The following is a 25,294-nucleotide window of genomic DNA, read 5'->3' on the forward strand; positions in this document are numbered from 1 at the left end:
ATTGGCACCCCAAAGTGATCGCAGACAAGCAGGTTGTAGAAACAAAACCTCAAAATTAGAACTCTTCTCCTGATATAAAGCTTGGGCCTCAAGAGTCACTGAGGCAAAGGTGAACCTGAAGCACGTAGAAACTAGGCGCTTTCTCCAGAATTTAAATATTTAAATATAATATTATATTTAAATATATAATTTAAATAATAATATATTTAAATATTTAAATATAATATTTAAATATTACAGGAAAATGACAACGTAACCAGAGACGACCTCAGCATTCAGAGTGCCTGTGAACACTGCACATACTCTCGCACTATCAACTTCCTGCTTTCTAGTCCTCACTCGATAACAGGAGGAAGAACTTTGCTGCTCCTTTGTGACTTTTACTTAAATTACATGTTTCTTCCTTGCTTTATTTTTGAGATTTTATCAATTTAACAACAGTAGGTTTTATTCCTCAGCTCATTGTATTCATCGAATTCATAGAGAGGAGTTTCCTCTTAGTTTCATTTCTTAGTCCAGGAAATCTGCCCGACAGCTTGAGTCACTGCATTAAATAAGGGCGTGGCATAAAGTCTCATGAACATATCCAGGAGTTTTTAGGTATATTCTAGCTTAAACAATGCACAAGTTGACTCACAAATGTTTAGCCTGTTAACCCATTGGTGAAGTAGCCAGGTTTGATTTCTTCCATGCTTCTACCTCCATATAACATCACAGCAAAATTGCTTTTATAAGACAGACTAGGGAAAGAAGTAGAATAATAAAATGAAGTTCTTCCATGCTAGTAATTTCTAAGAAAACAAAAGTCTTTGACAAACATAATCATATTACCAACATGTATTGAATGTTCACTCCACACCAGACATGTATTTTATAGGAATCATCTCATTCAATCCCCATAGAAATCTATGTGGCATGTACTATTATTATGCCCACTTTACAGATGGGAAAAGTAAAACATAGAAAGGTAAAGAAAGAGCCACCACACTACACAAGTCACCTGATTCTATAGACCCGACCCCTAACTCCTGTGCTATCCTACCTCCTTCGTTTCTGCCATTTCACTGAAAACAACTTCCTATCCTCTCAGCAAACATATAAGAATCACACGAAGACATCTGTCAAAAACTACTTTGCCCATTAAAAAGAAGCTCTAAGGATAGGGACTTTGCTCCGTTCCATGCTATACCTGCAATTTCTAAATCAGCGCCTGGTGCAAAGCGTGCGTTCAATATATACGTGTTGAATGAACAAATGGCTCTCCCTACAGAATAGTAACAGAATGGTGGATAGGCGTGGCCAATTGGTTTAAGAATGCCCATCACCCACTACTTACCTTTCTCATTTTTGTACTTCTCTATTATTCTCATCAGGCTAGGGGCCACCTTTTTGCAGAGGTCCTCCAAGTACGTCAGATTATCTTCATGTATATCATCACGTTTCTCCAGATGTTCCAGCAAATGCAGCGAGTTCTGCGAGAGAATGCAGGGAGCCCCATTTACCTGTCCGGTGCTTAGCCACTCATTTATTAAACATCACCTGTGTGGCCGCTGATGATTAAGGTGTATTTCATGCCCTCATGGGGCTCACTAGTGTAAGAGAAGAGCATAACTAAACAAGTCTCGGTGTGATCCCTATTTATCCCAGACACCCTCTATATAACTCTCTATACATCAAGCACAGCGTTTGCTACATACTAACCTCAAAGCAACCCACTGATAGTCCTCCTTTAAAAGGAGAAATTACAGAGGGACAGAAAGGGGCAGTCATTTTTCCCAAGGTCACAAAGCTTAGAAAGTGAACACCCAAGCACCAGCAGCTAGCTGCAGACGTAAGCAGGGAGAGTGGGGAGCTGGGGAAGAAGTCCCCAGCCTCTCCATGCTGGACAGTTTGAAGGTTGACAGGGGCCAGTGCCTTTTGGAAAGCTGGGAAGGAGGCTTGGGTGCAAACCCACTTCCATCCCAAGTGAGAGCTAGGGCGTGGCCAGAATGGTGAAGGAACAAGGAACACACACACCAGGCGAGGTTTGGGTGAGGGTTTGGGTCAAGGAGACCAGTGACATGAACACGTGTGTTTGTTAAATAGAAATCTTGGCCGGCATCGCGGCTCACTAGGCTAATCCTCGCCTTGCGGCGCCGGCACACTGGGTTCCAGTCCCGGTCGGGGCACCGGATTCTGTCCCGGTTGCCCCTCTTCCAGGCCAGCTCTCTGCTGTGGCCAGGGAGTGCAGTGGAGGATGGCCCAAGTGCTTGGGCCCTGCACCCCATGGGAGACCAGGAGAAGCATCTGGCTCCTGCCATCGGATCAGCGCGGTGCGCCGGCCGCAGCGCGCCAGCCGCGGCGGCCATTGGAGGGTGAACCAACGGCAAAAGGAAGACCTTTCTCTGTCTCTCTCTCTCTCTGTCCACTCTGCCTGTCAAAAAAAAAAAAAAAATCTTAAGGGTGGGTTGGAGGAGGAGACGCATTAGAGAGACAAGGTTGGCAGGAAGATCTGGTGCAGACATGATCACGACCTGTTTACAGCAGCAGGAGTGACACTGGATTGGAGACTCATTTCTTAAGTGTAATCTGGGAGGTAGGGAGATGAATTGCAAGTGGGAGAAGAAATAAAGAAGAGTCAAAGATTAATTCAGTGGGTGACATCCCTCATTCACTCATCATGCACCTCTTCCAGTCCCAGGCTCCACGTGGGAGGTGATTCTTCAGCTGTTTCTGGAAGGAAGATGAGACCCTCATGACAACCCGGAAAAGGACATTCCAGGAAAAGAGAACTGAGGGCAGAAAGTGCTGAGAATCTGAAAACTGGTTATCAGACGGCCCTTGGAGGTTTTAGCAAGCTGAGATGCAGCAGGTGCAAGCTGCAGCCAAACTGGAACACATTAGAGTGAGACTAGGAGTTGAGTCAGTAGAGGAAGTGTGTGTAGACTGTCCCATCAATAAGCTGAGAATAAAGGAGAGACAGAAGAGTAATATAAGGAAGAGGAAGGGTTAATGAAAATATATGTGTGTACCTGTGTATGTGTTTTCAAACAAGACACCCAAAATGCAAACAAGTCAGAGAAACACCGAGTTTCAAAGTCTTAACAGGTTTCTATCCTCATCTGATAAAAAAAAGAGAGAGAGAAAGCAAAAATTTTCAAGAAATTCCAGAGACAGGCAAAGACGTGCCTGCGCTGTGCCTGCGCTGCACCTGCAGCCCCAAACACACCGCGCTCTGCCAGGGACTGAAGCTGGAGAAAGGAGGGCATGGAGGAAAGCTCCTCAGAGCTAACCCTCAGGGCAGAGAGGGCGGAAGGAGCCCTCCGTCATGCAATGCGTTGCCAAGGTTATGTGCAAATAAGCTCTGCACCGCGAAACAGAAACTCACACATTGGGCCGAAAAGAAGCTACAACGTGATTCCAGAAGCAATGATGGAAGTTCGCGCGACACTTTGTAAAAAGTTTCTCGGATGTTTAGAAAAATCTCCTGCGCACACACACACACACACGCAATCTGCATCAAGCCTGTGCATTGCCCCAGTTTAAGAACGCCAGCCACCCTGACAAATACTTGCAGGAAACATCTGCAAGCTCATGTTTTGTTTCTGTGCTAAAAAGCCAGTAGGTTTGGGTGCGGCTTCCTTTACGTTTAGCGTTCTGTGCCAGCTGCTGTGCTGAGAATAATTTTATGACAGCTCTCAGGATGTGTGGAAGCTGAAATATGTAAGAATGCTATCAATGAGGAATCCCAGAAAAGCCTGCAAGGATCATTTTTGTCCCCCTGGAGAGGCTGTAGGAATTCAACTTCTTTCCCTTGGAAGGGTGCCACCTCCAGGGGCTGGGAAATGACTGATCTCCGTGATAAAGTCTTCCCTAGCAGCAATAGCAGGAAATCAACCTCATTAAGCATGGAGGGAAACTCCTCTAAAGTAGAGATTGGCTTTTACTCACTTCCAAAGGCTGGCCTGACTGCGAAATCCAGAAGAAACCAAGCTGGACAGATCTGTGGCATGTGCTGCACAGCCAGATCTGGGGCATGAGGCTGAGAACATTTGGGATCCACGAAGGAAGTGCAGTTTTCTTGCATGTGACCTGTTCCGTGCCACAGCTTAATATAGTGACTTCTCCCTTTCACTGTTGTACTGAGTTAGAAAAACATAGCCAGTCCTTTGGCTGCTTGAGTGTAAGTCTTTGATGTGAAATCATCTGGTCTGGCCCTGCCAAGGCAGCCACAGGCAGGACTCAAAGTTCATGAAGTCCATAGCAGGTTCATTTATAAGTGCATGATGTCATATGGCCCGCAAATGATGTTACAAATACCCCCAATGACCCCTGGCAGAAAAAAAAAGTTTCCCCACCCCTGAAAAACAGCTGATTGAACAGAGAAAAAAACATCTGGAATGCTTCTGACCCTAAATGTGATTCTGTAGCTACAGATGCCTTCAGACAACATCTAGGACCTATGGAAACCAAAGAAGAAAACACATCCTGGGCTTTTCCTACCAGAAAACGACTATATAGTGTATCAGTCCTCCTGTAACAAAGCCATTTCCCTCACCCCTCACCTCCCACCCCAGACTACCCAGACCCTATACCGCCCCCACCCCATAATATCCGACTGTGCCCTTGGCATAGGGAGGGGACAACAATAAAAAAAGATACCACTGGCCAGCGCTGCGGCTCACTAGGCTAATCCTCCGCCTGCGGTGCCGGTACTCTGGGTTCTAGTCCCGGTTGGAGCATCGGATTCTGTCCCGGTTGCCCCTCTTCCAGGCCAGCTCTCTGTTGTGGCCCGGGAAGGCAGTGGAGGATGGCCCAAGTGCTTGGGACCTGCACCCCATGGGAGACCAGGAGGAAGCACCTGGCTCCTGGCTTTGGATCGGTGCAGCGCGCCGGTGGTAGCGGCCATTTGGGGGGTGAACCAACAGAAGGACGACCTTTCTCTCTGTCTCTCTCTCTCACTGTCTAACTCTGCCTGTCAAAAGAAAGAAAGAAAGAAAGAAAGAAAGAAAGAAAGAAAGAAAGAAAGAAAGAAAGAAAGAAAGAAGGAAGGAAGGAAGGAAGGAAGGAAGGAAGGAAGGAAGGAAGGAAGGAAGGAAGGAAGGAAGGAAGGAAAGGAAGGAACCCCAACTAGGGAGAGAAAATAATGTGAAACACCCAGAGAGCTTTTCAAACTTCAAGGCTCTCCTGTGCTGAGACTCTGCATTTAAGGCAAATGCTGTCACTTCAGCAGGTTACTGCTTTGCAAACAGGAGCACTGCAAACGTGAGCTTTACAAACTGAAATTATCTGGCAGAAGCAAAACATCCTTACAGCGCTTTATAAACAATTATCATGTTGGGGCTGGCGCTGTGGTGTAGTAGGTTAAGCCTCTGCCTGTGGCACCTGCATCCCACAGGGATGCTGGTTTGAGTCCTGGCAGCTCCACTTCTGATCCAGCTCTCTGCTAATGGCCTGGGAAAATAGTAGAAGATGGCCCAAGTCCTTGGCCTCCTGCACCTATGTGGGAGACCAAGAAGAAGCCTCTGACTTCAGCCTGGCCCAGTCCTGTCCATTGCAGCTATTTGAGAAATGAACCAGCAGAAAGAAGACCTCTCTCTCTCTTTCTCTCTCTCTCTGTCTCTCCCTCTCTCACTCCGTCTGTAACTCTGCCTCTCAAATAAATAAATAAATCTTTAAAAAATTAACAGTGCATTAAAAAATTGTCATCTCAATCAAGACCTCTATGTTTTAAAAACTCTCCAAAACCTCTTAGACCTTTAGGCTAGATATATAAGAGGTCTTCAAAAAGTTCATAGAAAATGCATAATTTTGAAAAAGCTATGTATGGATTTCAAAATTTTATCCCCCAAAATAAACTAATATTTAATCCCACTTTCCACATTTTTGAAGCATTCTTTGTATATATTTGTAAAGCACAGATTAAATTACAAGGATTACGAGAGAGTAGTGTACAATGGCTGTGTGCTCTGACAGTGTAGATATATTTCAACTCTCAAGTCCAATAGGGAAAGAAAGGGCATAGCACAGGCAAGTTAACTTTCCCCCTACTGTGAACAATCATACTGGAGATAGGAGTAATATATTGGGGCCGGAGCTGTGGCTCAGTGGGTTAAAGTCCTGGCCTGAAGCGCAAACATCCCATATGGGCACCGGTTCTAGTCCCAGCTGCTCCTCTTCCGATCCAGCTCTCTGCTATGGCCTGGGATAGCAGCACAAGATGGCCCAAGTCCTTGGGCCCCTGCACCCGTGTGGGAGACCCGGAAGAAGCTCCTGGCTCCTGGTTTCGGATTGGCACAGCTCCAGCCTTTGTGGCCTTCTGGGAAGTGAACCAGCAGATGGAAGACCTTTCTGTCTCTACCTCTCTCTGTAACTCTGACTTTCAAATAAATAAAATAAATCTTTTAAAAAGAAGAAGAAGTAATATATTGATCTGCTGAGACCGTTGTGTGTGTAATGAGGGAAGTAATTATGTAACTTTCTAATCATGTCATCCTCTGTGACTTGAGAACCTGGAAAAGATACAGCTATAAGACAAAAGAGGTTAAATAAAAACCTGATTGACTTGAATTTGAATTAAAACTAGAAGAATGAACCCATGACCTATGTTAAGTAAAACAAAAATTCACACACACGAGGCCAGCAGTGTGGAATGGTGGGTAAAGCCACTGCCTGCAATGTTGGCATCCCATATAGGAAACACTTGGAGTCCTGGCTGCTCCATTTCCAAACCAGTTCCCTGTTAATGGCCTGGGAAAGACAGCAGAATATGGCCTAAGTGTTTGGACCCCTGCACCCATGTGGGAGACCTGGATGGAGCTCCGGGCTCCTGGCTTCCTCCTGGCCCAGTGCTGGCCATTGCAACCATCTGGGAGGTGAAGCATCGGATGGAAGATCTCTCTCGATCTCTTTCTGCAACTCTGACTTCAAATAAATGAAAACAAAATTCACACACACATACAAGTACACACACACACACACACACACACACACACTTCCCAGCTGTATTCATTGGGGAGAAGAAAACCCAGAAGCAATTATCAAGCGATGTGCATTGGGCATCCTTTAGCACCTCGTCTGTGGCCCTGAAATAACATTGCTCATTAAAAGAAGTCAAAGCTTTTTAGAGAAGTGACAGACTCCAGGACTGGCAGGAGGTACAAAAAATGAACCTGGGACATCTCTGCAAGACAGTAAAGACACATTAAGGCCGGCACCATGGCTCACTAGGCTAATCCTCCACCTGCGGCACCGGCACACCGGGTTCTAGTCCCGGTCGGGGCACCGGAATCTGTCCCGGTTGCCCCTCTTCCAGGCCAGCTCTCTGCTGTGGCCCGGGAAGGCAGTGGAGGATGGCCCAAGTCCTTGGGCCCTGCACCCCACAGGAGACCAGGAGAAGCACCTGGCTCCTGGCTTCGGATCAGTGCAGTGCGCTGGCCACAGCACGCTGGCCGCGGCAGCCATTGGAGGGTGAACCAACGGCAAAGGAAGACCTTTCTCTCTGTCTGTCTCTCTCACTGTCCACTCTGCCTGTCAAAAAATAAAAAAAAAAAGACACATTAAAATGACTAAGCTATCCAAATGACCTAGGACCTACTGAAAAAGGCTCCCACTGGGCTGCGATGGGACAATGTAGACTTCAATAAGGACCACTGCAATGGCTTGAATTCCCTCAAGTATGTTTAAATCCCTGAGTTCAGTTTACATGTATTTTTTATAACAGGTCATCTTCAGTGAATGACAAGAAATCAATTCATTATCTTGAAAACTGAGTAAATAAAAGAAAGAATCAAAAATTTATATATAGGAGAGACACCAAGATGGCGGAATAGGGAGGGAGCTTACTGTTCTAGTCTAGGGGAAGATAGTTTTTAAAAAAGCAGAGAAAGTACAAGGGGGAAGTGGCAGAGGAAACTCCATCCAAATTAGAGATCTGTGGCTCTAAGTGGAGGATATGGATGTGCACAGCCATGAGAGCCCCAGTAACATCTTTGGAAAATGAGGTGAGAACAGACCATGGGCGCCCAAGGCATTGGTGATAAAGCTGCGGGAAGAACCTGGAGTGAGTACAGCTTGGAGCTCTGTGGGGCATAGTGTACCTCACAACCTAGAGGGAAAAGGGGGGCACATTTCTCTCTCCCCGACCTCCAGGCACCAGCATCCTGTAACTAACCGGGAGAGGGCAGACGCCATTTTGGACACATGTAACAGTTGTGCCAGCCTGTGTCTGTGTGCCCAGCTACCAGCCCGTCAGAAATGCTGAATTTGGCTGGGAGAACAGACAGGGGGCTGGGCGCTCACGACCGTGGGAGCCTCGTGTGTTGGGACTGTGAAAACATTGTTGCTGCGCGTGAGGATGCAGAGCATGGCTGGGTCTCTGGGCAGTCACTGTGGGTGGCTCCACATGTCTGCGGCTCCTCGATTCCCTGGTGAGGGACATTGCCGTAGGATCCATGCTCACACTGAGAACTGCACGGATCCTTTTGTGTGGTTCTTGTGGCAGTGCAAATGAAAGTATACCCACTGGGGCTAGAGACCAGGCGTTGGTCTCCTTGGAGGAGAGGAGGTGAGCGTGAGACTATGCCAACAGAGCGGATTAAACCTCACTCTGATTAAAAAAAGAAACAAAAAGAGGAAATTTACCATACTACTTGGGTGTCACCTTGGACACTCCCCTCACACTGGAGCACTGAACAGAGCTCCCTGAACACACCCAGAGGACCACTTCCGGGCACTCACTGACAGAGCAGACACTCCACTAATCCACAGAGGGGTAGTCCAAGGATAAACGCCATCACAGAAAAAACAACAACAACAACCATCTGCACAAATGCCCCAGAATAAACAACACAGCAACTCAAGAAATAAGACTAAGGAAGACAACATGATGCCCCCAAAGGAACACAACAACCCTTCAATACTAGAATGTGAAGATGAAGAGACTGAAGAAATGCCAGAAACAGAATTCAAAAAATTGATCATAGGATTACTTGGAAGTAATCAGAAACAAATCCATGAGTTAAAGAAATCCATGAATGAACGTTTTTTTCCCATGAAATTGAGATTTTAAAGAGAAATAAAAATGAAATATTGGAGATGAAGACTTCAATAGATCAAATAAAAAATGCAGAGGAAAACCTTAACAACAGACTCGGTGAGGCAGAAGAAAGGATATCTGAGTTAGAAAACAAATCTCTGGATGGAAAAACGGCAGGGAAATTGAAATGACTCTGGTTTTTCTTCTATAGTCCCTAGATTTCAGAATATCCTGCTACTGGGAATCTAGCCACATATTAAGGCAATCTGTTTTTTAATCTTATTAAAAAGAAGACATTGGTTATATTGGACCATCTTGTTTTTCCTTCTCTTATTACATACCATTCATGTGATTACACTGTTAAGTCTTAGCTCTCACGTCCTTGGGCAGAAGAGTGTATCAGTTATTTTAAATGAATTTTTCCCTGTCTTTAAAGCTCAGTCCACAAGTGTGTTGTTGCCACAAAAGAAAATACTTGGGTTTGCATTACTTGAATACTTGAAAACTGAAATTGATAAGATACTTATGTAATGAATTAGTTTTTATTTTGGATAAAATTAGAAATGAAATAAAGATTTGAACTACTTAAAGGATGAAAATAATGATAGTGCTTATAAGCACTGTGAACTCTTTCGTGTTTGAGGCATCCAAAAGCCAAGTGCTTACTAGATCTTTCTCCTGAAATCCTGCTCTTCTGATCTGCGTTTCATGCATTTACTCTTATTACTGATGCTGTAAAACAGCGGGGCGGAAGTGTCATTATAGCTATGTTATATCTATTATATCTATGAATTATGAATCCCATAGCTTTTCTAATTAGGGAAAAAAGTCTCAGAAATATGTAGTGTCATCTTTTGGTTGATATTTTATCCACTAATGGTATTTTAGATACCTTAATCATTTTAATAAGGGATCTATAAAAATGTAAACATTATCTATTGTATTTGAACTAGTTAGTGAAGAGTAAGAAAAAAACTAGCTTATTGAAACTGTAGATGTTCCATTCGTTAAATCTCAAAATTTTTAATAAGAACTTTCAGAGATAGGTTGAGACCCGACAGTATCCATTAAACTAGCTCCTGTGATGTGGGAAGGGACCCCGGAGCAGTGGGGGACATGTGAGGGCATTTGCTTGCCATGGCTGTGGTTGTGGTGTGCTCGTACATAAATACAGGCAGTGACACACTGACATTTTTGTTGCCCAATAATCTGGAGTAGTGTCTTACATTTATCTGTGCTAAAATAACTATAAATTAATGGAATCTACACAGAAGAAACTTTTTGACTGTACTGTATTTGGGAGCCTTTGTACAGCTAGGTAAAGTTTCCACGATACAAAGTATTTGAATTCTAAAATTTACCATTATAAGGGAAGAAGACATGGCATTATTCCATGTGTTCAAATGATAACTTGCTTATTGAGTTTTAGGAGAAAAAAATATGAAATGAATAATTGTCACTGTGTTAGCTGTATTGTTAAATTGCAAGTTGTAGCATAAAGCTTAAATCTGTGTTTCTCAAATGTCAACCATAGTAGTCTAGTACTGCTTTGTATATACTGTAAGTGCTACAATTAGTCTCAGCACTGAACATGTATTGATAATTCTTAAATGAATGCAACCTTTGATGTAGGTGTCTTGATATGCCTCAGAAAGGACCTGAGGACCTGCAAATTTGTTAATCTGTTTGGTAATGAAGATACTCCCTGTTTTTTTGTTGTTGTTCTATATTTTCATGTTTAAATTTGAAGTTTTACATTTTAACTACTGTTAATTTAAATACAATTTGTTTAGTGGTTAAAATGGTTTGTTTGTGAACAAACTTAAAAACAGCTTCATTCATGTAACTGATTAAGTAAAAGCTACATTTTTTGCTCTATGTTCATACACTTTTAATGATCTGTATTTCTGTTTAAACATAAGTGATGATGTTTTAAAAATAAAATAAAATCACTCTTTGAAAAAAAAAGAATTTATATATAAATTTTAAGTCTGGGTAACCAAATAATAGATGAGAGAGAAACAATATAATAGAGATTTAATATCTCCATTTTACAGCCAAAGAATCAAAATAGTGTCGTGTCACATAACAACATTTCCATTAGGACAGACCACATACAAGATCGTGGTACCATAAGATCAGACTAGATGTGAGAATTTTTTTTTTTTTTTTTGACAGAGTTAGACAGTGAGAGAGAGACAGAGAGAAAGGTCTTCCTTTTTCCATTGGTTCACCCCACAAGTGGCCGCTACAGCCGGCGCATTGCGGCCGGCGCGTTGCGGCCAGCGCACTGCGCCGACCTGAAGCCAGGAGCCAGGTGCTTCCTCCTGGTCTCCCATGCGGGTGCAGGGCCCAAGCACTTGGGCCATCCTCCACTGCACTCCTGGGCCACAGCAGAGAGCTGGACTGGAAAAAGAGCAACCGAGACAGAATCCGGCGCCCCAACTGGTACTAGAACCCGGGTGCCGGTGCCACAGGTGGAGGATTAGCCAAGTGAGCCGCAGCATCAGCCAAGTAATTCTTATTGCTTCATATTTTTACACACACACTCTCACTGTGTGTCTCTCCTTCTTTCGCTAACTCTTTCAAATAAACAAATCAATCTTTTTTTTTTTTTTTTTTTTTTTTTTTTTTTTTTTTTTTGACAGGCAGAGTGGACAGTGAGAGAGAGAGACAGAGAGAAAGGTCTTCCTTTGCCGTTGGTTCACCCTCCAATGGCCGCCGCGGCCGGCGCGCTGCGGCCGGCGCACCGCGCTGATCCGATGGCAGGAGCCAGGAGCCAGGTGCTTTTCCTGGTCTCCCATGGGGTGCAGGGCCCAAGCACCTGGGCCATCCTCCACTGTACTCCCTGGCCACAGCAGAGGGCTGGCCTGGAAGAGGGGCAACCGGGACAGAATCCGGCGCCCCGACCGGGACTAGAACCCGGTGTGCCGGCGCCGCTAGGCGGAGGATTAGCCTAGTGAGCCGCGGCGCCGGCTAAACAAATCAATCTTTAAAAGTTAATGATTTGGGTGATTATTTCAAAGAGATTAGCCTTATAATAATACATCAAGCTGTATGTTTTGTGCCATTTTCTTTTTTTTTTTTCCTGGTAAGATTGATTTTTTCCCACAAAGAAGCCTTTTATTCAAGGAATACAAACTTCATGCATTTCATAAGTACAATTTCAGGAATATAGTGATTCTTCCCACTCTCCCACCTCTCCTCCTCCTCCCTCTCCCATCCCCAGTCCAATTCTCCACTAATATCCATTTTTGATTAACTTTATACACAGAAGACCAACTCTATACTAAGTAAAGAGTTCAACAATTTGCACAAAAAAAAAAAATCAACAAAACAAACAAACAAAAACTGTTCCTCAACAGTCAGCGCTGTTCAAAGTCATTACATCTTGAAGTTAATTTCACTTCTTTTTTTTTTTTTTAGAAACTTAATAAACTTTAAAGAAGCACCCAAGCATGATACATCTTTGGCAAGTACTTAGACATAATTATAATGCAACTATTGGAGGACAGAAGTCCTGCATGGGAACTTAGTGCACAGTGTCTCTTGTTGTTAATTTAACAGTGAACACTCTCATGTATGACATCAGTGATTACCCAATACTCTTGACATGAGCTGCCTAGGATATGGAAGCCTTTTCAATCCACAAAGTCCATCAGTATGTAGACAAGGCCATAAGCAAATGGAAGTTCTTTCCTCCCTTCAGAGAAAAGTACCTCCTTCTTTGTTGACTACCTCTTTCCATTGGAGTCTCACCCACCAAAATCTTTCATGTAGAACATTTTTTGCTATGGTGTCTTGGCTTTCCATACCTGAAATGCTCTCACAGGCTTTTCAGTCAAACCAGAATGCCTTAAGGGCTGAATCTGAGGTTAAAGTGCTATTTAAAGTGATTGTCATTCTATGAGTCTGCTGTGTGGACTGCTTCCCAAGTTGGAGCATTCATTCATTTTTTTTTTTAACTTTTATTTAATGAATATAAATTTCCAAAGTACGGCTTATGGATTACAATGGCTTCCCCCCCATACCGTCCCTCCCACCCGCAACCCTCCCCTTTCCCACTCCCTCTCCCCTTCCATTCACATCAAGCTTCATTTTCGATTCTCTTAATATACGGAAGATCAGTTTAGTATACATTAAGTAAAGATTTCAACAGTTTGCTCCCACACAGAAACATAAAGTGAAAAATAATAGATGATTTTTTAAATGATGATGAAATCAGATCAGACCTATTGTCATGTTTAATCCCAGTGAGAGTCAAGTTGGGAATTGATAATTTGTTTCTTTTTTTTTTTTTACAGAGGATCAGTTTAGTATGCATTAAGTAAAGATTTCAACAGTTTGCACCCCCATAGAAACACAAAGTGAAATATACTGTTTGAGTACTCGTTATAGCATTAAATCTCAATGTACAACACATTAAGGACAGAGATCCTACATGAGGAGTAAGTGCACCGTGACTCCTGTTGTTGACTTTACAAATTGACACTCCTGTTTATGGCATCAGTAATCTCCCTATGCTCCAGTCATGAGATTCCAAGGCTATGGAAGCCTTTTGAGTTCTCCAACTCTTATCTTGTTTAGACAAGGTCATAGTCAAGGTGGAGGTTCTCTCCTCCCTTCAGAGAAAGGTACCTCCTTCTTTGATGACCTGTTCTTTCCACTGGGATCTCACTCACAGAGATCTTTCATTTAGGTGTTGTGTTTTTTTTTTTTTTTTTTTTTTTTTTTTTTTGCCAGAGTGTCTTGGCTTTCCATGCCTGAAATACTCTCATGGGCTTTTCAGCCAGATCCGAATGCCTTTAGGGCTGATTCTGAGGCCAGAGTGCTGTTTAGGACATCTGCCATTTTATGAGTCTGCTGAGTATCTCACTTCCCATGTTGGATCACTCTCCCCTTTATTTATTCTATCGGTTAGTATTAGCAGGTACTAGACTTGTTTATGTGCTCCCTTTGACTCTTAGTCCTTTCATTATGATCAATTGTGAACTGAAATTGATCACTTGGACTGCATTCATTCATTTTTAATTCTATTATTATTACCAGACACTCAGTCCTATCCATATGATCACTTTAACACTTAAGATGGTATTTTTACCACCCAGCCTAAGGGGATTTGAGATCCCGTAGCAAGTTTTTAAACTGTACCCTTAGAAGTAAGTCCGTAGGAATGTATGCAAAACTGTACAGCTTTACAAACTTCCTTTGTGTCATTTTTAATTCCTGTGTTCTGTTTCTTGCTTTGGATTTTTTTAACAATCAAAATTTTTTTTTAAATAAGGAAAAAGATTTTCTTAACAAAGAGTATAAGACAAGCACAGGACTTTCAGAGACCGTCTAAGGAGGACAATCAGTAGATTCTGACGAGCAACAACAACTATGAGAATGTCATGTCTTCCCACATCCCCAGCAACAGTTTCCATCAGCCTGCCAACAGCCTCAGAACTCATTGCAAAATCACCTAAACAGGAAGTGTTCAGACAGCTTTCTCAGAAAGAAACAGAGGCAGAAATCACATCATGCCATTCATGCATGCCTCATTGAGACCACTTGAGCACCCGTGTGGAACAGATTCTGCCCAGTCCTGGGCTATAAACATGAAGAAGATTCTGTCCCAACCTCAAGGAGCCTGCAACCAGTCTTCGGGAGAAAGGAACCGCAAGGCAGAGTGGCCAGTGAGAAGGATGTAAGAGGCTGGAATTCCCGAGGGCTTTAGAAAAAGAACGGAGTGGAATAGTGGTGGAAATGACTCAAAGATTGAGGCCAAAATATAATTAACCTGCTTTGGTCTTCAGACCTGAGACCAGGAAACCTGTTTGATGAATTGTTCGTATTGTCCTTCTTTGACATCCTTTATATAAAACAGCTTCCTACACCTCAGTGATTTTTAAAATTTGCCAATAATATCAGTAGTTCTGGGGAAGATTGCTTGGGGGCCTTCTCCTGTTCGCACTCAGAAGTTAGATGGTAGGTTCACAGATGCACACTTCACGGTTACATTTCTTACCTTCCCTACATGTTTCACAGTCTTTTGTATGATCAAACATGGCATAACTTAAAATCTCCAAAAAAATTAGCAATCAAAGAATACGATGAGTATTACAGGGTAAATTTTGAAAATTTCTCCCTTCTCAAGTTCACTAACTTGCTTGTCATAAGTTGTTACTAGAGCCCAAAGAAAAAAATAGAATGTCTGGGGGCTTGGGAAAGAGAGATACGGGTACTTTTTCTGCTTTTAAATGTGACTGATATGTCAATAATACTAGTCTCTAGTAGTTACGTTAATATTAAACACATTGCTATCCATTCGCAATGCTTGTACGGCCTTTTACAAAGCACATCCTCAAACAGCTGTCTCCTTTGGTTTTCACAGACATCCTACATGGGAGACACCACAAAGTCCACTGGAAGGGACTCCAGGACTCCCTCAGAAATCGCCACAGATCATCCTCACTTTGCCATTGTTTACCACTCCTCATTCCCTGGTTGTGGCCTAACGTTTTTATCTAATAAAACATAGTGGATATCAGTAACACTTAGCATTGAGTTCATGGTTACTACGCCAAATACAGGCCTCAGGCCAATGCTCTGTGCATGTTACTTCATTGTATTCTCCCAATAGTCCTAGAAGCAAGCCATAGAGCTCACAGGTAAGAAAACACAAGCTCAGAGACTGTTACTCTGTATCCCCCATCACAGGTTGAGAAGGAGAATCAGTACTGGAATCCAGGCCCATCTGACATGAAAGCAGATGTTCTAACCCTTGGACAATACTGCCTCCCGCAAGAAGGAAACCTCCCTGGAACCCGTTTCCAGCAGCTCCTGTCACCGCCAAGCAAAGCAGTGCTCAGGCAAACCCCGTTCTCCGGGAAGCACTCACCATCTCGGTTCTGGGCATAGAATCTCTCAGAAGGAAGGTCATGCTCTTTAAGGTGTCTGTGTCGATGGCTTCTGCCAGTTCGTAGAGCATCTTTCTGAGACAGACACCCAAAATGACAAATGAAGTCTCACACTTGCAGAAGACACCTCAGTCAGTCCAGTGCTTTTACAAATATTATCCCTTTGAAGGATCAACTCTGGGAGTGGCGTATAGGCTTGAAAACAACTTTGAGTGTCTATGTGGCCCATTCACACAGTAAGCCTCCTGATTCAGGTCCAGTGCTGTTTTCCATCACACTCGGAAGACATAAAATACAATCTCAGCTTGGCCCCGCCCTTGCACCTGCCATCATGTGGGCCCGCCCTAGAAAGTCTTTAGAGGTCTTTGGCAGAGAGGGCCTGATGGCAGCCAATACTGTGTTGCCCACCATGTGTTGAAAAAGAAATGAAACCAGGGCAGGCACTTGGTACAAGTTAAGACACTACTTAGAACTCCCACATCCCAACTTCCTGCTAACGTGCACCCTGGGGGACAGCAAATGGTGAGTCAAGTGGTTGGGTCCCTGTCACTCACATCAAAGACCCAGGTTGAGTTCTGGGCACTGTGGAAGAGAAAACAAAAGTGGATGGAAGATACCGCTCTGTCTCTTTCAGATACATAATTTTTATAAAAGGAAGGAACTACCTCAACATCAAGATAGTCACATCATCTATAGCCAGAAAAAGCTGAGTACTTCCTCCCCACACTAACATCCCTCAGAGTGGATCTAGGAACTTCTGGAATTCATCATTCCTTTCACTGACCAGGGTAGTTCAGGTTCCAAAGAACTGAATGGTTCTAATCACCAGGCCATAAAACACTTCAGAGGCCAGTATGGTGGCGCAGCCGGTTAAGCTGCCGCCTGCAGTGCTGGCATTCCCAGTGGAGTGCGGGTGGGAGAACCAACTACTTGGCTAACGTGCCTGGGGAGGCAACGGATGACCCATGCACTTGGGTCCCTCCTACCCTCCCACCTCATATCAGAGACCCAGATGAAGTTCCTGGCTCCTGGCTTCAGCGTGGTCCAGCCCTAGATCTTAGCGGGCATTTGGGGAGTAAACCAGTGGATAGAAGATCTCTCTCTCTCTCTCTCTCTCTCTCTCTCTCTCCCCCTCCTACCCTCCCTCCCTCTGACTTTCAAATATCTGACTTTCAAATAAATAAATAAACAGACCTTTCACAGCCGAAACAAAGCCCAATGGCTAGACCGAACATGAGACAGAAACCCCTCCTCCCAGGCGGTCTTAGTCCCAGCTCACCTGAACAGGGGCACCTTCCTTCTCTCGGGCAGCAAACGCTCCACTTCCTCTTTGGTGTACCTGAGGTGCTGCAGCAGTTTGATCTGCTTGGTGATGTAGAGGAGTTCTGCCAGGACGAAAGGGTCCTCTTCTTGCAGCAGCTTGTACGTCAAGAGGAGTTCAAAAATATCCAAGGCGGAGCTACACTTCTCCAGCTTCTTTTTGGAGACCAAGTCCAGGCAAAGAAACTTCAGGCTCTCCACTTCCTGGCCCCCCAGGTGCGAATCGATCGTAAAAAGTATCCTACGAAAGTTTTCCTCATCTGAACTGGAACCCAAGCTTTGATCTCCAGATGCCATGGCTGGCCTGAAAGAGACAGAGACGGAGCAGGAGGTTCAGGAGTGAGGACACAGGGCACCCTGACTTCCTGGCCCCTCCCTCAATCCTGGCCGCTTCTGTTCCAGGCATTAGGCTTTCCCAGAAGTGCTGAGAAGGAAAACTCACTGTGAGGCTGCTTCAAGAACCAGCATCCCAGAAAACTGGCCCCTGGCACTTGCAAGTTCCCCTAGAAGGCTTACAGGGAGTTGTTATTTAGAACTCAATATACTCTGATTTCTTCTTTTTCAGTTTTATTTATTTATTTCAAGGCCAGAATTGAGAGAGAGAGAGAGAGAGAGAGAGAGAGAGAGAGAGAGAGAGAATGAATCTTCTATTCACTGGTTCACTCCCCTAGATGGCCATAATAGCCAGGACTGGGCTAGGCCAAAGCCAGGACCCAGGAGCTTCATCTGGGTCTCCCATGTGGGTACAGGAGCCCAAGCACTTGGGCCATCTTCCACTGTTTTCCCAGGCCATTCCCAGGGAGCTGGATTTAAAGTGGAGCAACTGGGACATGAACCAACACCCGTATGGGAGGCCCGCATTGCAGGCGGTGGCTTTAGCTGCTACACCACCAACACCAGCCCCCATACCCTGATTTTTTTTTTTTAATTTTTTGACAGGCAGAGTGGACAGTGAGAGAGAGAGAGACAGAGAGAAAGGTCTTCCTTTGCCATTGGTTCACCCTCCAATGGCCGCTGCGGCCAGCGCGCTGAGGCCAGCGCACCGCGCTGGTCCGAAGGCAGGAGCCAGGTGCTTCTCCTGGTCTCCCATGGGGTGCAGGGCCCAAGCACTTGGGCCATCCTCCACTGCACTCCCTGGCCACAGCAGAGAGCTGGCCTGGAAGAGGGGCAACCGGGACAGAATCCGGTGCCCCGACCGGGACTAGAACCTGGTGTGCCAGCACCGCAAGGTGGAGGATTAGCCTAGTGAGCCGCAGTGCCGGCCCTGATTTCTTTTAAATCAAAGTGTCCCCAGTGAGACATGGCCAAGGGCATCTCTCAGGCCTCCAGCCTCGTTGGAGCTCTTCACTTCAAAATTCATTTCCACAAAATGGCAGACACAGCCCAAAGGATCTGTGCTTTAAGCGTTAGACATAAAGCGAGTGCATGACAGTATTTGTTACAACCTAACTCCCGACTGCTAACTGTAACAGGACAGGCCTGTCTCATAGAAGAGGAAGCTGTAACCCTAAACCCCAAAAGGAAAAGCTGATTTTAGACCAGACCTGCTCGAATCAGTGTAGAAAGTTACACATTACCTAAGCAAGGTGTCTACCTGGCCAGTTTGTCAACTCTGGAGTTCTCTGTACTAAACTTCATTCTAAGCAGAGGAGCAACGCATTGATTAAGTTTCCACCACAGTAGTCATTCTGAAAGGATGGGGGCATCTATTCACCATGCCGGACTTGACTGCTTTCAGAAACAGAAAAAAAATACTTGCTAAGGGAAGGAGAGCAAAGCAAAACCCAAAACCTCAGCCACAAAAGGCGGTTATATGGAGGGACCCAGAGATAACAGAAACTTTCTAGGCTCCCACCTGACTTTCTCAAACTTCAGGCAATGCACATATATTACTTCTGTTGTTAAATAAAGCAAACACACACACACACACAGAGTCTCTTCCAGTGTGATCATCCTGGGAGTCCTCTCTTCTAACAGCCCTGAGGTGAGATGATTGGTTTCTGATAGCTGCCTTCCTCTCTCGGTCTTACCCGGTTGCTTTGCAGTTGCTTAAAGTTCCTGATCTCCAACTTTAGTGAATCTACGAGATTTTGTCCCTGCCTGTGGATCAACATATCCCTTCAGGTAAAGGGCTGGATTAGAAACTTCCTGGTGTTTTAGTTGATTTCAATGAACTTTCATTTTCCCTGCATGTCCGAGGACCCGGCGCCCAGATCGTGCCATTGCGGTCAAGAGTTTGGGCGAGTTGCTAAGGACAGGAGGCAAAGGGAAGTTCAGAGTGGGAGCCCCCAGTGCGGTGGGGTGGAGGTTTACATACCTGCTTCCGTTCAAGTTCCACTAATCCTCTGAAGGTCAGTGGTGCGCAGGGAAACAGCCTGAAAACGAAGCCGGCAAGAAGTCAGAATTCTCGGTGTGCTCCGTGGTCACCAGACGCCCCATCGGCGGGGGAAGAGATCCCGGCTGTGCCACTGAAGACTGAATCATTTGCACTGGGTAACTTGGTATGAATTTCCTGCTGATGTCATCACTGCCTCTCTGCTTTCTCCCCGCCCCCCGGGTTAAAATAACCCTGGCAAACAGCGCTCCCCTAAAGGCAGTCACCTGCCTTTCCCATTGTAAAGCTCGGGATGTTTCTCAAGAGGCCACTAAGTGCTGCCACCGCTGGGCGCCGCTGTGCCCAAAGAAGGGAACGTGTCACTATTTTTAACCCTTTCCTCCAAACTCATGTAACCCGTAAATCAAACCAAAAGGCTCATGAGATACTCTTCAGTCATCTTAATCCTCTCTGAAGTCTATGTGCAAATCAAGAAATAAAATTTCTGGGAGTGAGAATGGCAGACTCTAAGTCCACTTGGAGATATCTGCAAGGCAAACAAGTCTGGCAGGTGTCTGCTCTGCCAACACACTCAGTCCAGTGGAGAGAGAGGTTTGAAAGATATTATTTCTTTTTTTAAGATTTGTTTATTTATTTGAAAGGCAGAGCTAGAAAGAGAGAGATAGTCCATTGGCTGGGTCACTCCCCCAAGAGACTGCAGCGGCCAGAGCTGAGCCAGTAGCCAGTAGCCAGTAGCTTCAGCCCGGTCTCCCACATGAGTGACAGGAGCCCGAGCACCTGGGCCATCTTCTACTGCTTTCTCAAGTGCATTAGCAGGGAGCCGGGTCGGAAGTGGAGCAGCTGGGACTCAAACTGGTTCCCAAGTGGGATGTGGATGCTGCAGGTGGCACCACTTCTGATCCAGCTCCCGGCACCCACGTGGGAAACCCAGAAGAAGCTTCTGGTTCCTGGCTTCAGGTCAGCCCCATTCCTGCCATTACAGCCAAATGGGCAATGAACCAGTAGATGGAAGATCCGCCTCTGTAACTCTACCTTCCAATTAAAAAAAAAAATCTTAAAAAAATGCAGAGTTTTGGGAAGATGTACAGAATCTGTAAAAAGGTGTTTTATCTCTAGAAAGAAGCCTGGGAAATGATGCATTAATTAGTAAATATGTGAAAGCATCATTTCCATATCCACCATCCAGAAAACTACTATGTCTGAGAAAGACAAGTCCTGGGGCCGGCGTGTGGCCCATGGGGGTTAAGGCCCTGCATGAGACACTGATATCCCACATCCAGCGCCAGTTCAACTCCTGACTATTCTGCTTCTGACTCTGCTTCCTGCTAACGGCCTGGGAAGGCTGTAGAAGATGGCCCAAGTGCTTAGGACCCTGCACCTGAGTGGGAGACCAAGAGGTGGTTCCTGGCTGTTGTGGCCATTTAGAGTAAACCAGCAGGTGGAGAATCTCTCTCTCTCTGTCTCTGTCTCTCTCTCTTTCAAATGAACAAGTAAATAAAAAAAATTTTAAAAACAAATGTAGGCAGAAGAAAGGAAGGAATAAAGGAAGAAAGGATAAAAGGGAAGGAAAGAGAAGAGAGGAAACAAAAAGAAAAAAAGACAAGCCCAGAACAAGCATTTGGCCTAGCAGTTAGGAAAACTGTGTCCGTTACCTGACTCTAGATTCCAACTTCCTGCTAATGCCAACCCTGGGAAGCAGTGACTATGGCTGATGTACTGGGTTGCTGACACCTCCGTGGGAGACCTGGATTGAACTCCTGGCTCCTAGGGTTCACTTCGGCTGTGGTTAGAAGCCATTCTGGGCATTTGGGGAGCAGATGCATGACAGGAGTTCTCTCTGTCTCTCTCTCTTTAAGAAATAAAAATTATAAAAATGGTTTAAATTTGACATTATGCATATTTTACTACAATTTTTAGAGAAGACAGAGTAGCACCAAGTCTTTGTCTTTCGTTGAGTTGTTCAATTACAAATATTTCATCTCGGGCCAATTTAGTGAAACTATCACCTCACTCTCATCTTGTTAATAAAGTTCTTTAACACTTTCAACTTTCACTCAATAAAGAACCTTCGATAATCCAGCCATGTCTTGACCCCTTCTTTCCTGATCATCTCTCCTAACAGTTCCCAGACTTAGCATCATCATCCATGTCCACTTTATAAGGAAACCGAGATTCCAAGAGTTAAAGTAACTTGCCACCCTCCCAAAGCTAGGAAGATGCGGGAATTCAGCAGTCAAACCCAGATCTGACTCCAAACCCCATGTTCTTGATCCCCAGGCTACTCCTGCCTGAACTCAGTACGACACAATATAATATCTGTAACCATTGGGCAGGTGCGACAAAGCCAAGGTGAGGCTTCGCTTCGGTGCCACGGGAGCCCCAAGAGACAAGGGACAAATCCAGAATGGGAGTGTTGGTATTTGGTTAAGGTCTGGAGAGTAGAGATAGAATAAAAACACTGGAAGTAAATCTTAAACTCTTATCCTGGTAGCGCTAGTACTCATAAGAAGCATTTGAAGCAAGTTACTGGAGGGAGATAGTGTGCAGTGTGGGTATTTGTACTCAAAATTTCATACTTCTTCCTACTTAGGACACAGTTATAGAGACCATACTGAGGATGAGCTCATGGAAGAATTAACACTTCTTACAGTCTCTTTCCTAATTGGTTGACTAACCAAGTCTACTTGAAGAGCCGATCAAAACGTGTGTAGCCTTTGATAGTGGTAGATAGCGGCAGATGGCTACTACACCTCCCTGGGAGCTAGCCAGCTGTTTGTCTGCAGTGACACCTTGGGAAGGAGAAGAGGCAGCCTCGGCTGCTCTCCCTTTACATCCACATCCTCTGTCCAGGGAGACTTCATCAGAGAAAAGACCTGTGAACAAACGAATGGATACAAATTACAGGGAAAAGAGATCTGTGCCCTGAAGCTTCCAGCTCACGCATTGAGATCCTCTTAATTTGCTGCCCCCCCCCCCCAGACCAACTTCCAGGACTCCATTGCCACCCTCCCCCCAAATGCTCGGGACCTCCCCAGGATCCCCTTTGCATGGTGTACGGGAGGAGAGCTACATGGGGGTGGAGTGAGGCTGAGTTCTACAGAGGGAGGCTGCCTCTGGTTAAGTGTCCCAGCAAGGATTATCTAAACTGTGAGCTGTTGAGATTGTAACTGGACATAAATCACAGCCCATTTTAGGTTCACTGTGTTACCAATGGACAGAAGCAGCTGGATGATTCTACGGTGGCAAAACCACAAGTCTCCAAAAGATGGCAGTATTTCCTAACGGAGCTCACTAGAGGGCTGCCATTGAATTTGAGTAAAATAGTTTTAATTCTGTTCACCGAAACAGCAGAATGAAAAGATACAGGGAGCAAGGCCTTTCATTTAGAGGCTATTTTGTTGTTTCTAGAACAATACATAAGGAAAAGCTACTTTAATATTTAACAATTTTTCGTATGACTTGGCCACATCTGTAAAAATCTACAATAAAATAAGTGACAAGGAAAGTCACTGACGTCAATGCATGCAGAAGGGGGTGCCAGGATGGCAATGCGCCCCAAATGGATCCATACATACAGGGTAGTAACTATCAAAGGCCGGGGTGCTCTTTTTAAATAAATTGGCACAGTGATTGCCAAAGTTATAATGGAAATGTAAGGATGGGGCTGGCGCTGTGGCTCACTTGGTTAATCCTCCGCCTGCGGCACCAGCATCCCATATGGGCACCGGGTTCTAGTCCCGGTTGCTCCTCTTCCAGTCCAGCTCTCTGCTGTGGCCCGGGAGTGCAGTGGAGGATGGCCCAAGTGCTTGGGCCCTGCACCCGCATAGGAGACCAGGAGGAGGCACCTGGTTCCTGGCTTTGAATCGGCGTAGCTCTGGCCATAGCGGCCATTTGGGGGGTGAACCAATGGAAGGAAGATCTTTCTCTCTCTGTCTCTCTCTCTCTCTCTCTCACTGCTTATCTCTATCTGTCAAATAAATTTAAAAAAATAATAATAAATAAAAAGAAATGTAAGGAAATGCGAACCCACTACAGTCAAAATAATCTTCAAAAAAGAATGGGGGCCAGCGAGAGGCACAGTGGGTAAAGCCACTGCCTGCAAGGCGGGGCGGGCATCCGTGTGTCCCTGATGCCAAGTGGGCATCTCACTGTGCTTTCAGTTAGCATTTCCATCTTTCCGTGTGGCTATTGGCTTATTTCTTTTTATGAGATACCTATTTAAAACCTTCCCCATTTTTAAATTGAGTTATTTATCTTCTTATTGCTGAGTTGTATTCTTTTATATTCTGGGACCTAGTTTTATATCAGACACAAGATTTGCAAATATTCTTTCTGATTCTGTGGATTGTCTTCACTTTCTGGATAGTGTCCTCTACAGTCCAAAAGTTTTAAATGTATGGGGCCAGTTCTGTGGTGTAGTGGATAAAGCCACTGCCTGCAGTGCGGGAATCCCATGTGGGCTCTGGTTCAAATCCCGGCTGCCCCACTTCCGATCCAGCTCTCTGCAATGGCCTGGGAAAGCAGTACAGGATAGTTCAAGTGCTTGGGCCCCTGCACCCATGTGCAAGACCTGGAGGAAGCTCTTAGCTCCTGGTTTCAGATTGGCCCAGCACCGGCTGTTGCAGCCATTTCGGTAGTAAACCAGCAGATGGAAGATCTCTCTCTTTCTCACTGTGTGTGTGTGTGTGTGTGTGTGCTTCTGTCTCTCTGTAACTCTTCAGTTCAAATAAATAAATAAATCTTTTTTTAAAAAAAATGGAACAGCTGGGACTTGAACCAGCGCCTATAGAGGATACCAGCACCACAGCCAGCAGCTTTACCTGCTACAACACAGTGCTGGCCCCCATCTACGTTTTTCCTAAGAGCTTTATGATTTCAGCTCTCTCATCCATTCTGAGGCTTTTTTGTTTGTGAGGTAAGGGTCCAACCTCATTCTTTTACATGTAAATATCAACTCTTTCAGCACCATTTATTGAGAATAGTATGTTTCCTCATTAAATTATCATCAACATTAATTGACTATAAATGTAAGGGTTATTTCTGGACTCTTAATTCTGTTCCAAACCACACTTGTTTGATTATTTTGAATAAATAATAAAAATAATCTAAATTAAATTTGTAGTAAATTTTGAACTAGAAATATGAGTCCTCCAACTTGTTTTTTTTTTTTCTTTTTAAGATTTATTTGTTTATTTGAGAGTTAGAGTTGCAGTGAGAGGGAGAGAAACAAGTCTGCCACACACTGGTTCACTCTCCAAATGGCTGTAATGGCTAGGACTGGGCCAGGCCAAAGCCATGGGCAGGAGCTCCTTCCAGGTCTCTCATGTGGATGGCAGGGACCCAAGTACTTGGGCTGTCCTCTGCTGCTTTCCCAGGCACATTGGCTGAGAGCTGAATCGGAAGTGGAGCAGGAGAGACTCAAACTGGCGACCATATAGGATGCCCGTGTCACAGGCAGCAGCTTTACCCACTACACCACAACACCAGGCCCTCAAGTTCATCTATATTCTACATCAGAGATGAACTTTGAACCATTATGCTAAGTGAAAGAATTCAGATACAAAAAACTACGTGTTTCTGAATGTTCTGTTGATATAAATATCCAAAATAAACAAATCCACACAGACAAAAAAAATGGATTCCAGGTTGCCAGAGGCTGGGGGAGGGAGAGGAACAGGGAGTGACAACCAATCAGCGTGAGGTTTCCATGGATGGAAATGC

At 44.8% G+C, this 25,294-nt stretch overlaps 1 protein-coding gene across 2 annotated transcripts in view; it reads right to left on the reverse strand.

The window, feature by feature from the left end:
• The window catches only part of CASP10 (caspase 10), a 41,867-nt gene extending 22,005 nt beyond the window's left edge, over window positions 1-19,862 (reverse strand). Inside the window, exons 1-4 of one of the 2 annotated variants that reach the window (XM_008258926.4) lie at window positions 19,556-19,862; window positions 17,198-17,542; window positions 15,900-15,993; window positions 1,337-1,472 (exon numbers count right to left, since the gene is read on the reverse strand). In XM_008258926.4, the coding sequence (XP_008257148.2) occupies window positions 1,337-1,472; window positions 15,900-15,993; window positions 17,198-17,535 (568 nt within the window). In that variant the 5' untranslated portion in view covers window positions 17,536-17,542; window positions 19,556-19,862. 2 annotated transcript variants of the gene reach the window in all.
• Window positions 19,863-25,294: the final 5,432 nt, after the last annotated feature.

The sequence above is a fragment of the Oryctolagus cuniculus genome, chromosome 3 (genome assembly GCF_964237555.1).
Source record: "Oryctolagus cuniculus chromosome 3, mOryCun1.1, whole genome shotgun sequence".
Classification (NCBI taxonomy): domain Eukaryota; kingdom Metazoa; phylum Chordata; class Mammalia; order Lagomorpha; family Leporidae; genus Oryctolagus; species Oryctolagus cuniculus.